The 12,542-nt window shown below is 54.5% G+C and overlaps 1 protein-coding gene across 2 annotated transcripts in view; it reads left to right on the plus strand.

Moving 5' to 3' along the window:
* The window catches only part of SLC12A4 (solute carrier family 12 member 4), a 24,284-nt gene continuing 11,742 nt past the window's right edge, over nt 1-12,542 (plus strand). Inside the window, exons 1-5 of one of the 2 annotated variants that reach the window (XM_017852198.1) lie at nt 1-241; nt 5,056-5,150; nt 6,908-7,039; nt 10,889-11,035; nt 11,137-11,191. In XM_017852198.1, the coding sequence (XP_017707687.1) occupies nt 127-241; nt 5,056-5,150; nt 6,908-7,039; nt 10,889-11,035; nt 11,137-11,191 (544 nt within the window). In that variant the 5' untranslated portion in view covers nt 1-126. Of the gene's footprint in view, nt 242-5,055; nt 5,151-6,907; nt 7,040-10,888; nt 11,036-11,136; nt 11,192-12,542 lie in introns of those variants that run through there. The other variant, XM_017852199.1, reaches the window with a different exon arrangement.

Below are 12,542 nucleotides of genomic sequence, written 5' to 3' on the forward strand. Positions count from 1 at the left end.
GGGGGGCGGGCGGAGGAAGTGAGCGCAGCGGGGAGGAATGCGAGCGGGCGGGGCGTGTCGGCCCGGGGCGGCGGGGACAGCGGCGGGCGGCCAGGACGGCGGGTGCGGCGGGGCTGAGTGTGCGCGATGCCTCACTTCACCGTGGTGCCGGTGGACGGGCCGCGGCGCGGCGACTATGACAACCTCGAGGGGCTCAGTTGGGTGGACTACGGGGAGCGCGCGGAGCGGGAGGACTCGGACGGTGAGGGCGCGTTCTGAGGGGCCGTGGCGGGGCAGCGGGGCCTGCCACCCGGGGCCGCCATCCCGGGTCCGCGCCCGCACTTATCCCGGGACCTTGCGCGCACACGTCGGTGTGGACTCAACTTTCTTTGGTCCGCGCCGCAGCTACTGGCTCGTCGCCCTGCGCGCGCAGACACGATTTTCCTCGGCCCCCGGCGCCCGCGCCGGGCCACTTTCTCCACCCCAGCCCCTCCCCTGTGGGCCGCGGGCGGGGGCTGCAGACGTGGCCGCCGAGGGAGGCCAGCTGGCCGGGCCGCCCAGCTTGGGGACAGGGCCGAGACCCCATCTCAGGCCCTTCCCGGCCCTTCACCTTCGGTGAATCCCACATCCTCTTCTCGCCTCAGTTCCCCACTTGAGATTGAGCGTCTTTGCCTGTGAGACGACCCTCTCCCCAACTACCCAAACCCCTCCGTGTGCCTCTCTGCGCCAACCTGCACTCTGGCCAGAGTGTACCCACTGGGGGTCTATGGGTAACTGCCTGTGAGTGCGCCGGTGTAGATCTATAGGGACAGTGGGCCTCTGTGAAGCACTCAACACGAAGACGAACGTTTAATCCTCCAGCATCACCCGTGGGATAAGTACTGCTACTCCCAATTAGAAAGCAGTGAAGGGAGGGGTGGCGGTTATGTAACTTGCCCAGGGGCAGTCAAGCCTGGGTGTGAGATTCCAGCACCTTAACTCTTTAACCTAGGTGCCAGGGCCCGGAGGTAAGCCCCATATCCCTCCTCCTTCCTTCCAGCCCTTTCTCTCCACAGCCCTTTCTCCATCTCCTACCCCAAGAGGCCCCCAGGGGACTGTTCTTGTTAAGGCCCACCCTTGGAGTGCAAACACGGCTGAGGACATGTGTCTGTGTATGTAGTGGCCTATGCATGTGTAATTGTGCTTGTACAAGTGTGTGGCTGTGGGTATCACAGGGTGAAGTCTGGTTCAGGTCAGGGCATTCTCACAGCCCCTGTTTTCTGCAGGGTTGACAGTGATGAGGATGGTGATTTGACTGATGACAAATGCCTGTGTGACCAATCATGATGGAGATATGTAGGAAGTGTGTGGTTGACACTTGCCACGTGACGTGATCTGGACCTCTGATCTGTCTGTGATGATGACTGAGGTGATCCATGCCTGATGTAAATGATGGCTGTGTGTGTGTATCACTTGACTGCCATGTGCAGAGGTAGCACAGGACAGTGGCATGGGCTGCTGGACATTGCAGAGGTTTTACAGGCTTGACAGCTGTGTGAGTGCCCCAGCCTCCATGCCCTTGTCTGTCCCTAGCTTGATTCAAGTGGTCAAAGCAAAAGCCAGCATCCCTGCTTCCCTAACCCTGGGACGACCTCTCTCCCCAGAGAGTGGACTGGGCTGCATCCCCAGGATCAGCCTGGACCCGTGGGCAGGCAGAGAGCTGAGCCTAGCTGCTGGCCCCGCCTTGGCCACGCCTTGGCCCCTACAGGGTGACTGGAGGGACCTGGAGCTACATTGGCTGAGTCCTGCTAGATCCCCGCAAGCTAGGCCAGCTCCTCCCACTACCTCCCTTCCTCTTTCTCCTCCTCTTACTCCTTTTCAGCCAGACCTTGGCTGTCTGCAGGATGAGGGACACCCTGAGCCCCGGTGAGTGATTTTGATCCTTGGTGGGGACTGCAGAGGGTCAGAGGGCACAAAGCACAGTGAGCCTCAGATCCATCTCCTGCCCCTTCCCCAGCTGGGTGCCCACACCTCTGCTCTGGGAGGTCTAGATGGGCTTGCTCATCCAGCCCATCTTGGCCTGTGGGCAGGGGTAGGGAGGTCCTGGAGGGGGCATCTCAGGCAGATATCCATGCGCACAGGAATCAGGAGGGTCACCTGGATCCCCACCTGTCACTGGTGCAGTCACAGTTGCTGGTGGAAACACAGTTGTGTAGCTCACAGGCAGTCCCTAGGCCTAGGCCATACTCAGATTTACTGGGGATCTCAAGTGGTGTCTAAGCAGCTTCGGCCTGGCAGGCATGTCCATACCTGCCCTGGAATTTTTGAAATGGCTGAGGCCAGAACGGGAGGTCTGAAGCTGAGGGCAGTACAGACATCCAGGCACTGCTTAGACCCTTACATTCCCACAAGACCTTGGGAGCTTTGGGGGAACCCCAAGGAGTGCCCGCTGGGTGTCTGGCACTAACTGTCCCTTTTCTAGTGCATCTGGGCAGTTGGAAAAACAAGTGTTACGATCTCCACCTCATAGAAGAGGAAACCAAGGCCGCACAGGGAATAAGCAGGTTTCCCTGGGTCACATGGGGGAAGGGCCAGGAATCCAAGCCAGTCTGCCGCAGTCTGAACGTGCAGAGGTCTGGGTATACATACCCTGGCCAAATTGCAGCACTCTTCTCTATGTTTAAAGATTGTGCTGCATAGATGGACTGGAGTCTGTAGTAGTAACAGAACCTGCAGCTCAGCCCCCACCTGGCTCTGATGGACCCTGGGACCCAGATGTGGCCTTCTCCCTGGGTGGCCTTGCCTCTGAACATCTCTGAACTTCACTCTCGTTGTCCCTAAAAGGGAGTAAATGCTCTCTACTGGAGTGTTGCTGTGAGAACTAGAGACAACTTTTGGAAGGGCCTCAAGCCATCCTAGAGTGATGGCTGAAGGGACAAGGGATAGGCTAGGTCTTAGAGGACCATTTACAGGCATTTGTGGGGGAGCTGCTGTGTGCTCAGCTATATGTTTTCTGGATAGCAATACAGTCTACCCAGAAAGACGAGGCAACAGTGATGGGGCAGGCTGCAGTACGTGAGTTTAGAATCAATTATAATTGATTTCCAGCCAACTTCCACAAAAGAATCAGAAGCAATAGCCAACAAAAGAGTCTCCCCAAGTGATTGTTACTCTCAGGAAGATCGAAAACCATGCAGAGGAAGGGGGCAAGGACTCTGAGACGAGACAGATGGTGACTTTATCTAAAGAGTAAATTTAGCTTGGAGATTCCTGGCAGCCAAAGCAGAAAGAGAAGTAAGACGAGCTCTATAGCTGCCATTTTCTGACAAAATGAAGCATCTGATTTATCAAAAGGAGACACTTTTTTTGTCACAAAAATCCAAGAGTAATTTTCAAAGGCTTTTCACCGAAGGGCCATTAATGTCATTAATGTAAGGGGCAGTGTTACTGGGTTTTCAGATTTTTCTTGGGACTCCTGAACAAGCATGGAGGGCACAGCAGATATCATAGAGTGTCGGAAGAGCTACATGACCTCACCTGGCTTTAACATGACATGGTGGACTATCTTTGTCCACTGTACCATTGGCATTGACCTATGTGAATGTGGGACTTAGCACTTAGCTAGCCCAGGTTGCTGGGTGCAGCAGGTGTGCCACTTTCACATGCTGTGTGAAGGAAGAACTGACTTTGTCTCAGAAACTGTCATGGGCACACTTGATCTGTTAGTTTCCTTGGGGGATAAAGAATCCACAGCACAGCACCTGCTGAGTGGTTGTTGGCTCAAAGAAAGCAAGTGAAGCCTTATGCTGATAGCAAGAGATGTATCAGATGTAGGAGGATGCCTCAATCAGCTTTCTCAGCTGCAGACAAGAGAAATGAATTGTGGCCTATGTAAACAGAAAAGGTTGGCAGGCATGGCCAGTGCAGAGCCCAGTCACACCACTAGCCTGGGCTGGTGGTGACAGTTCTGTTGCCACTTCCATCACTGAACACATGCCAGTCCTTCTAATGTCAAAACTGCATACTACTGCCATCCAACACCAAGATGTGTGCTTTCCATTTGCTGTGAGGCCTTGAGCCAGGGCCGGGGCTGCGAGGGTAACTGGGGTGGAGGGAACACTCAGCACCTAGAAAATGAGTGCTTGGCATCCTGCTTGGTGGGAAGCTGGGAATGGCACCCACTGAGACTCATAAGGGACAAGAGTTGGAAAACAGGGAAGAGTGAATGATGGGAGGCCAGAAAAAACAGTTGAGCTTTAGGAGTTGATGCAGGCTTATAAGAAAGGAGAATTTCACTCCTTTTGGCGAGATTTCTCGGAGTTGGGGCACTGGCTCACCAACCTAGGGTTGTAGGCAGAGGTTAGTCTGGGGCAAGTGGCGGGATCTGGGGCAAGGGGGGGGCATTGTTCTGCCCCTGCCAGTAGTCCTGGCTCCCATTTTTCTCCCTGCTCAGTCCGACACCCATTGGTCCGACTTTCTTAGGCGACCCTAGAAGGCTCCTGGCATCCACTTCCACTCTCCACGGCCTGGGGCTTGCCCTGCCTCCCGGCATGCCCTGGGCTGCCCTGCAGGATGCCCCCGCGCAGTGCATAGTGGGGTAGCCAGCTAGCCACCTTCGTTCGGGCCATGGCAGCCGAAGGTGCTCTGTGTGGCTTCGTGTATCTGGAGGGCACTGCCTGGGCGGTCCCTGAGGACACCGAGCCCTTGGCATCCTGCACATTGGGTACTCCGGAAAGGCTGGGAAAGGGACTGGGGCGGGGAGGAGATCTGGGGGCGGGTAAAAGGCTAGCCCCGCCCACCCACAGGCCCCGCCCCTCAGTGTCCACATGTGCTTGTGCTAGGGTACCTGCTCCCTCACCTGGATTCCCTTCACTGGAGGGAATGATGTCCCAGATTTTGGTCACTGGCCACTCTCTGGCTATCTCTGGCCCTTCAAGGGCATTGGCACGGTGCGATGTGGAAACTGAGTTCCAACTTGGTGACACTGCAGCTCCAAAGTGCTCCACAGAAACGATGTTTTGGGGACTGGCTTTCTGGGAAGGGGCACAGGCTGGGGGGCTCAGGAAGCAGGCCCTGATTGTCCCTCTTTCTTCACAGGACATGGCAACCACAGAGAGAGCAGCCCTTTTCTTTCCCCCTTGGAGGCTTCCAGAGGAAGTGACTACTATGACAGGAACCTGGCACTGTTTGAGGTAGCTGAGGAACCATTTTGGGTCACAGGTTTGGCAGACAGAGGCTTTAGCTAAGCAGTCAGGCTGGACACGTGGGCCTCCTCTGTTTGGCTCTTCCTCTCATCTTCTCTTGTCTTCCTGGCTCTCATGGCAGCCGGGCTGCAGTTCCCTTGGCCCTTTCAACTGAAACTGCCTTCCCGGAGGCCACTCACAACCCCACCCCCATTGCTACTTCCAGGACTGTTCACCTCTGACCTCCTTACAACCTCTCTGCAAGGAAACGCCTGCTTAGGATTTCCCAACTCAGGATTTCTCCTCTTCTTTCCACGCCTGGTTCTTCTCCAAGTCCATGGTTCTTCGCTCTCCCAGGGATTCTTCCTTGTCCTTCTTGGTTGGCTCTTCTAGCTCTGTCTCCCTCTAGTTCCCTGAGGCCTGGTCCATTTGCAGCTTTAGGGGATACCTCTCTGGAAAGATTCCCAAATATCTGCCTCTGTACTTGAGTTTTATCTTCTTCAGACTCAAGCTGCGCAGTGAGATCTGGATTTAAAATGTAGTTGAAGCTCCTAAACTCTGACCCATGCGTTCAGCCATTGCATGGCTGAATAATGGAGACTCCTTAATCTCTCTTTTTTTTCTTTTTTCGTTTTGAGATGGAATCTCACTCTGTTGCCCCAGGCTGGAGTGCAGTGATGCGATCTTGGCTCATTGCAACCTCTGCCTCCCAAGCTCAATGATTCTTCTGCCTCAGCCTCCCGAGTAGCCGGGATTACAGGCGCCTGCCACCATGCCTGGGTAATTTTTGTATTTTTAGAGACGGGGTTTCACCCTGTTGGCCAGGCTTGTCTTGAACTCCTGACCTCTAGTGATCCTCCTGCTCGGCCTTCCAAAGTGCTGGAATTACCACTGTCAGCCACCACATCCGGCCGAGGCTCCTCAATCTCCACATGCCCCCAAGGGCCCTCATCTTCCCCTCTCACACCAAAGCAGCTTCTCCCTGTGTGTTGATCAGAAGGGAGCTGACAGAGAGGGAAAAGCTAAATGTGGGCAGGAGGCAGGTGGAGGCACAGCATCGAGAAGGCTGCAGGAGCAGGGATCATCGCCTAGACCCCGGTGGGGCTGGGGAGCCTGAGCTCTGGGAGGCCTCCTGACCTGGGAAAGCAGCAAGGTTCTGCAGTGAAGGCATTGGCCCAGCCCCGCCTGAGGATGGGCTGGAGGGTCAGGATCCCATCTCGGCGACTGATGTGGGTACTCGCAGGACTGAGGTCAGGGGAAGACCATCCAGGGATATCAGGGTTTGGGCAGACAAGAGAGACTTCACTTGTCCCAGACATCACTCTTTTGCCCTCTTTTGTTCCCTGAGGTGACTAGGGTGACTTTTTGTGGGGAGGGTAGGCGTGAGTCCTAGAGGTGCAGCCATAGCTGGGAGGTGGCTGCGCAGAGCAGGCAGGATGAAGTGTGCCATTGCCCGCCTGCCAGACATGTTCTTCCCTGCCCTCTCTCCCCTGAGGCAGGTGGTTTTCACAAATGGGCTGGCAGTGATTGTAGCCAAGGTGGGGTAGAGAAAAGCAGCCGCGGGGCTGGGCCTTTTGAGTGCCACGTCCTGGGGTGTGGTGTCCACACCTGTCCAGTTGGATGGCTTGGGCTTCCCCAGGCAGGAACTGGGATCAGGCCCAGGCCTGTCTCAGGGCTTGGAACAGGGCCAGGGATCAGGCAGCTGGCTTCACACAGCTGGTACCCGCCTGGCCCAATGCCATCTTGCCCTGTGGCTCTGTTTACAGGAAGAGCTGGACATCCGCCCAAAGGTATCGTCTCTTCTGGGCAAGCTCGTCAGCTACACCAACCTCACCCAGGGCGCCAAAGAGCATGAGGAGGCTGAGAGTGGGGAGGGCACCCGCCGGAGGGCAGCCGAGGTGAGCTGACTGGGGCAGCAGAGGGGCCACACCTGGGAAGACAGACACAGCACCATGGAATTGGCTGTTTCCCCACATGGTGGTGAGCACACCAGGGGAAGTGGGTGCTAAGCATGGTGAGCAGGGAGGATGGGCACTGAGTGCCTTGGCTCAGGAGGCTTTAAGAAGTGAGCTAATGAGAATCTCCCCAGGGACAGAGGGCCAGGGAGGCCCTCAGGAATGACGGCGGGAGACACAGCTGCCTGTACTCAGCCGTTACTGTGTGTGAGGTACCACACCAGGCAGTGGGCCTGGGTTCTCACGTGTCATCTGTTCAACAAAACCAAGAGGCAGGTGCTACTATACTCCCCATGTTTCAGATGAGGAAATAGTGTCAGAGACATTAAGGAACTTGTGTAAAGTGACTGAGGTAGACAAGATCAATGTGTAATGCTGGGAGATGGATTCATGGATTTTTATGGGAGACAGATTTGTGGGATATGTAACTACACAAAATGCCAGATCAGTGACATTGTGTGAGGGTGGCTAAGGGTGTTGCCCTTGGAGCCAGGAACCAGGTTGTCTCTCAGAGGTCATGCAATTCAGAGCAAGTCACAAACCCTCCTGCTGCTCACAGTGTTGCCCAAGGCTCCATTGGCAGAACCCTCCAACAACCCCCTGGGTTCCTTGAGTGCCAGGGTCGGGGGACATGTGTATGTGATCGGAGCCTATGCTGCCTTACGGGGCTTCCCTGTCCCACTTTTTGGTCACTAATCCAGTTCTCTGGCCTTTCAGCCCTCCTCTCTTTGGGGTGACTGTTACCTCTTTGCCTAGCTCCTCTGTGTCATTGGGGCTCAGTGTAACTGAGGGCTGGGGATTTTTCTACATTTTTCATTTGGAGGCTAGGGACCCTCGCTCTCTACATACTGATTCCCTGAGGTTTGGGAAGCAGCAGTGTTTTGGGAGGAGCTGAGGTCTGGCACTGGCTGTAGTATTCTCAGAGGTTGGCACAAGCAGAAGGAGCTCCTGGCTGGGATAAGCCAGGCCTGCAGCCTCACACCTGGTTGTGAGATTTGGGCTTCTCTGGGGTGGGGTCAGCAGAGAAGGTGGACCTCACTGAAGCACATCTCTCACCTTGCCCTTCAGAGAGGCAAACCAGCACACAGACTTGACCCTGACCCTATCCAGCCAGGTGTGATTTTGCTGGCATGTTCTGGACTAGATAGTGGAGAACCCTAACTGCATCTGGCCATGTCTGTCCAGCACTGCAGGAGTGTCTCAACCTCTGAGAGTACTCTGCCTACAGTGGTGACAGGATCCTTAGGTCAGAGCCTCATCCCTGTCCCTTCAGGCCAAGCCAGGGAGCTGATGGCGGGGAGTGAAGAGGCCCCTGAGAATAGGTAGCGCACATCTCAGCAGGAATGTGGGAGGGATGCATGGGCCAGAGAAGACCCATCATCCCTTGGCCCAGTGGGGAACCCGTGAGGATGCTTAGCTTAGCTATCCAGCTTACCTGGACCCAGGGTAAGGATGGGAGAGGGTGGCTGGGTGTCCTAGCTCCAATAGTTTTTCCATGGAAGAAAGAGGAGCATTGGCCGGGCGCAGTGGCTCACGCCTGTAATCCCAGCACTTTGGGAGGCCAAGGCGGGTGGAGCACAAGGTCAGGAGATCGAGACCATCCTGGCTAATGTGGTGAAACCCCGTCTCTACTAAAGATACAAAAAATTAGCCGGGCGTGGTGGCACGCGCCTGTAGTCCCAGCTGCTCGGGAGGCTGAGGCAGGAGAATGGTATTAACCCGGGAGGCGGAGCTTGCAGTGAGCCGACATTGCGCCACTGCACTCCAGCCTGGGCGACAGAGCGAGACTCTGTCTCAAAAAAAAAAAAAGAAAAAAAAAAAAGAAAGAGGAGCCGGGCCAAGTCTTTAAGGAGTCAGTAGGAAGCTAGGGATCTGGGGCTGCTGAGCCGTGGTCCTCACCCGGGGCAGGCCCAAGCAGGGGCCTCGGAAAAGGAAGGCTTGAAGCAGGAAGGGTGGGCCTCCAACCAGACCATGCCAAAACCCAAAGCAGCCTCTCCCCAGCAGCTTGTCCAGCTCCAGCTCCAGCTCTGGCCTGATGACCTTCTGAGGCTGCCAGAGGTTATTTGGGGATGCAGAAAGCATTTCCGGCCCGCCTGCCCTTTCCCACACTGCCCTTTTCTTAGAGTGACTCAGCTTGGGATGGGGGTGGGACTGGGAGCTCTTGCCGTTGCTGTTCCGTGGGTGGCATCCTCTGAGAAGGGCTCAGACAATGCCCAGATGAGGGGGATCCGTCCCCTGCACTGCTCTACGCAGGACAGTTTGAGGAGCCATTTGTTTTTGCTGAGACTTTTCTGAAGTCCTTTAGTTTGCTCACAGGTCCTGCCCCAGGCCAGGACCCTTCAGGAGGGGCATTAAGGAACTTGTCTAAGCTGACTCAGCTAGACAAGATCATGGCCATGGAGTTCTCGTCTCCCTAGCTTCTGGGCAGCACAGGCACTCTCTCGTGGGGCTTCCCTGTCCCTTCTCCCTGAATGATGTTCACTAATCCAGTCCTTTGGGTCAGTGAGGAGGCTTTGTTGGAGTTCCAGTGGAAGCTGTCAGGGCCACGTTGTGGAGGCTGCACTCTTGGGGGCCCAGTGCCTCAAAAAGATGTCAGCCAGCCTCTGTGCTCTCAGCCTCTGCCCTGGCCTCCTGGCTGGCCCCTACTCTGCCCTAAAGTGAGAAAGCCTGCCTGGATTTGCATATTAGATCTTCCTCACCTGCCCTAAAGCCTGAGCACTTTCTTTCTAGGATTTTCCCAACAGGATGTCCCAGGGGCTTCCAAAACACCACTCACTGGGTTCAGAAGCACCTTTTGGGTACCTGCAGGGCCTGCTGGTGACAGAACCATAAACAAGCCAAGCCTGCCCTAATATGGTCACAAAACATACAAGTACATTCTGTTACCATGACCTGCAGTGACTACTGTGATAGGGAGTATCAGATGCCGAAGGACTGTGAGAGGGAGGACCAGCTCCACCTAAGGCAACCTGGGGACATCTTCCTGGGGGAGGTAACAGTTTCACTGAAGAGGAGTTTGCCAGGCCGTGAGGCAGGGCCGACTCTCCCAGGCAGAGTCCAGCACATTCTCAGGTTCGGAGAATCTGAGGGACCCATGTGGTCAGGGGCTGGGGCTAACGAGAGGTGATGGGACATGTCTGGTGGCCCAAGCCAAGGAGTTGGACTGCACACTGGATTACAAGACAACACAGAAGGTTTTCAGCATGGGTGATGAGATTAGACTTGCTTTCAGAGACCTACTGTAGCAGCAGAGTGGGCTGGAATGTGGAGAGTTTGACAGGCTCAGGAGGATACCACCCAGGTGCCTGCGGTTCAAGGGACTAAGGCTGGGACAAGGCAGGTGGATCTCAGGGCAGCAGGGAGACAGACTGGGTAGGAGTTAGTGTCTACCAGGACTGGAGTTGGGGGTTGAGGAGAGGTAGGGCCAGGGATGACTTCTGGGACTTTGCCTTGGGTGACTTACAGCCTACTGGGTGAGAAGGTGGAGATCTGAGACAAACCCCTCTTTCTAGAAGTTTAACAGGAGTGAGGAAGGGAAGGAGGCAGTACCTTGAGAGAGAGTTAAGGTTCTAAAGCTCAATGTGGGTTTTTAAAAAGAATCAGGTTTTACACCTTCCCAGACTCAACTGTCTTCCTATATGAAAGTTAATAGAGACATCCTAGCTGTCACCCCTACCTGCTGTGTTCCCCGGGGCCCCACCGGGGAAGGGGGCCTGCTGAGTGGCTAGGGCTGACCCTCCATGGTGCATCCCTCTGATGCTCTACTTGCCCCCTCCCTTCGTGTTTGTACAGGCGCCCAGCATGGGCACCCTCATGGGGGTGTACCTGCCCTGCCTGCAGAATATCTTCGGGGTTATCCTATTCCTGAGGCTGACCTGGATGGTGGGCACAGCTGGTGTGCTACAGGCTCTCCTCATCGTGCTCATCTGCTGCTGCTGTGTGAGTGTCCTGGCGTGGCAGGGGTGGGCTGGGCGTGGGCCATGGCTGCCACCACAGAGCCCACCCAGCTGAGCTGCTCACCCAGGCCCTCCTTCCCACAGACCCTGCTGACGGCCATCTCCATGAGCGCCATTGCCACCAACGGTGTTGTTCCAGGTCGGTGAGCGCCACTCAAGGCCTGGTGGAAGAGAAAAGGGCCCAGAATCTGCCTTGACCTACCTGGGAACCCCCATAGCACACCCCTGCCCCAAGCAGTTCTGTAGTGGGCTCCCAATCCCTGATGCCAGGACAATGCCCACGTAGAAGCTTTACTGCTTGACAGAGCTGGAGAGTGCCATTGTGGTTTTTGTTAATGTAAAAGCAATACCAAAAAAAAAAAGGACAATGTATGTTTACTGTAAGAAGGTTTGAAAGTGCAGAAAAGGCCGGTTGCGGTGGCTCACGCCTGTAATCCCAGCACTTCGGGAGGCCAAGGCGGGTGCATCACGATGTCAGGAGTTCAAGACCAGCCTGGCCAAGATGGTGAAATACCATTTCTACTAATAATACCAAAATTAGCCAGGCATGGTGGTGGGTGGCTGTAATCCCAGCTACTTGGGAGGCTGAGGCAGAGAACTGCTTGAACCCGGGAGGCAGAGGTTGCAGTGAGCCAAGATTGCACCAGCTTGGGTGACAGAGCAAGGCTTCATCTAAAAAAAAAATAAATAAAAAAGTGCAGAAAAGTGTAGAATGGAAAAGTAAAAGCACCAATAATCCCACCATCCCGAGATCATTACTATTCGCCTTTTGGTATATATAGGTCTTAGGGTCTTATGAAGTATCGCACATGTACACTCTATTTATATAAATTATATATATTTCCCAAAAGTATATGTGTGTATATATATCTATGCATTTATGTGTATGTGTTTACATGTGTACATGTGTGTGTTTCCCAAGTGTTGAGAACGGTTTTTTGATTTTGGTTTTTTGGTGTGTTTTTTGAGACAGAGTCTTGCTTTATTACCCAGGCTGGAGTGCAGTGGCATGATCTCAGACCACTGCAACCTCCACTTTCCAGGTTTAAGCAATTCTAAGTGATTCTCATGCCTCAGCCTCCTGAGTAGCTGGGATTACAGGCGACTACCACATTTTTGTATTTTTAGTAGAGACGAGGTTTCACCATGTTGGCCAGGATGGCTTCGAACTCCTGACCTTAACTGATCCACCCACCTCCGCCTCTCAGAGTGCTGTGATTACAGGTGTGAGCCACTGCACCCTGCCGAAAATGATTTTTTGAAAACAGGACTCTCCGTGGTACACCACATAACCTAATTAATGTGATTATTCTCCTGCCTGTGGGTTCCACTTTTTCACCATTGTATACATTGTTGTCATGAACATCCTTGAACATGAATCTTTGTTCATGCCCCAGCAGTTCCCTTAGGAGAGGGTCCTGGAGGTGGATTACAGCATGAAAAAGATTGACTTTTCATTTATTTATTTTAGTTTTTTTTTTTTTTTTTTT

The sequence above is a fragment of the Rhinopithecus bieti genome, unplaced genomic scaffold (assembly GCF_001698545.2).
Source record: "Rhinopithecus bieti isolate Rb0 unplaced genomic scaffold, ASM169854v2 scaffold_34281, whole genome shotgun sequence".
Taxonomy (NCBI): domain Eukaryota; kingdom Metazoa; phylum Chordata; class Mammalia; order Primates; family Cercopithecidae; genus Rhinopithecus; species Rhinopithecus bieti.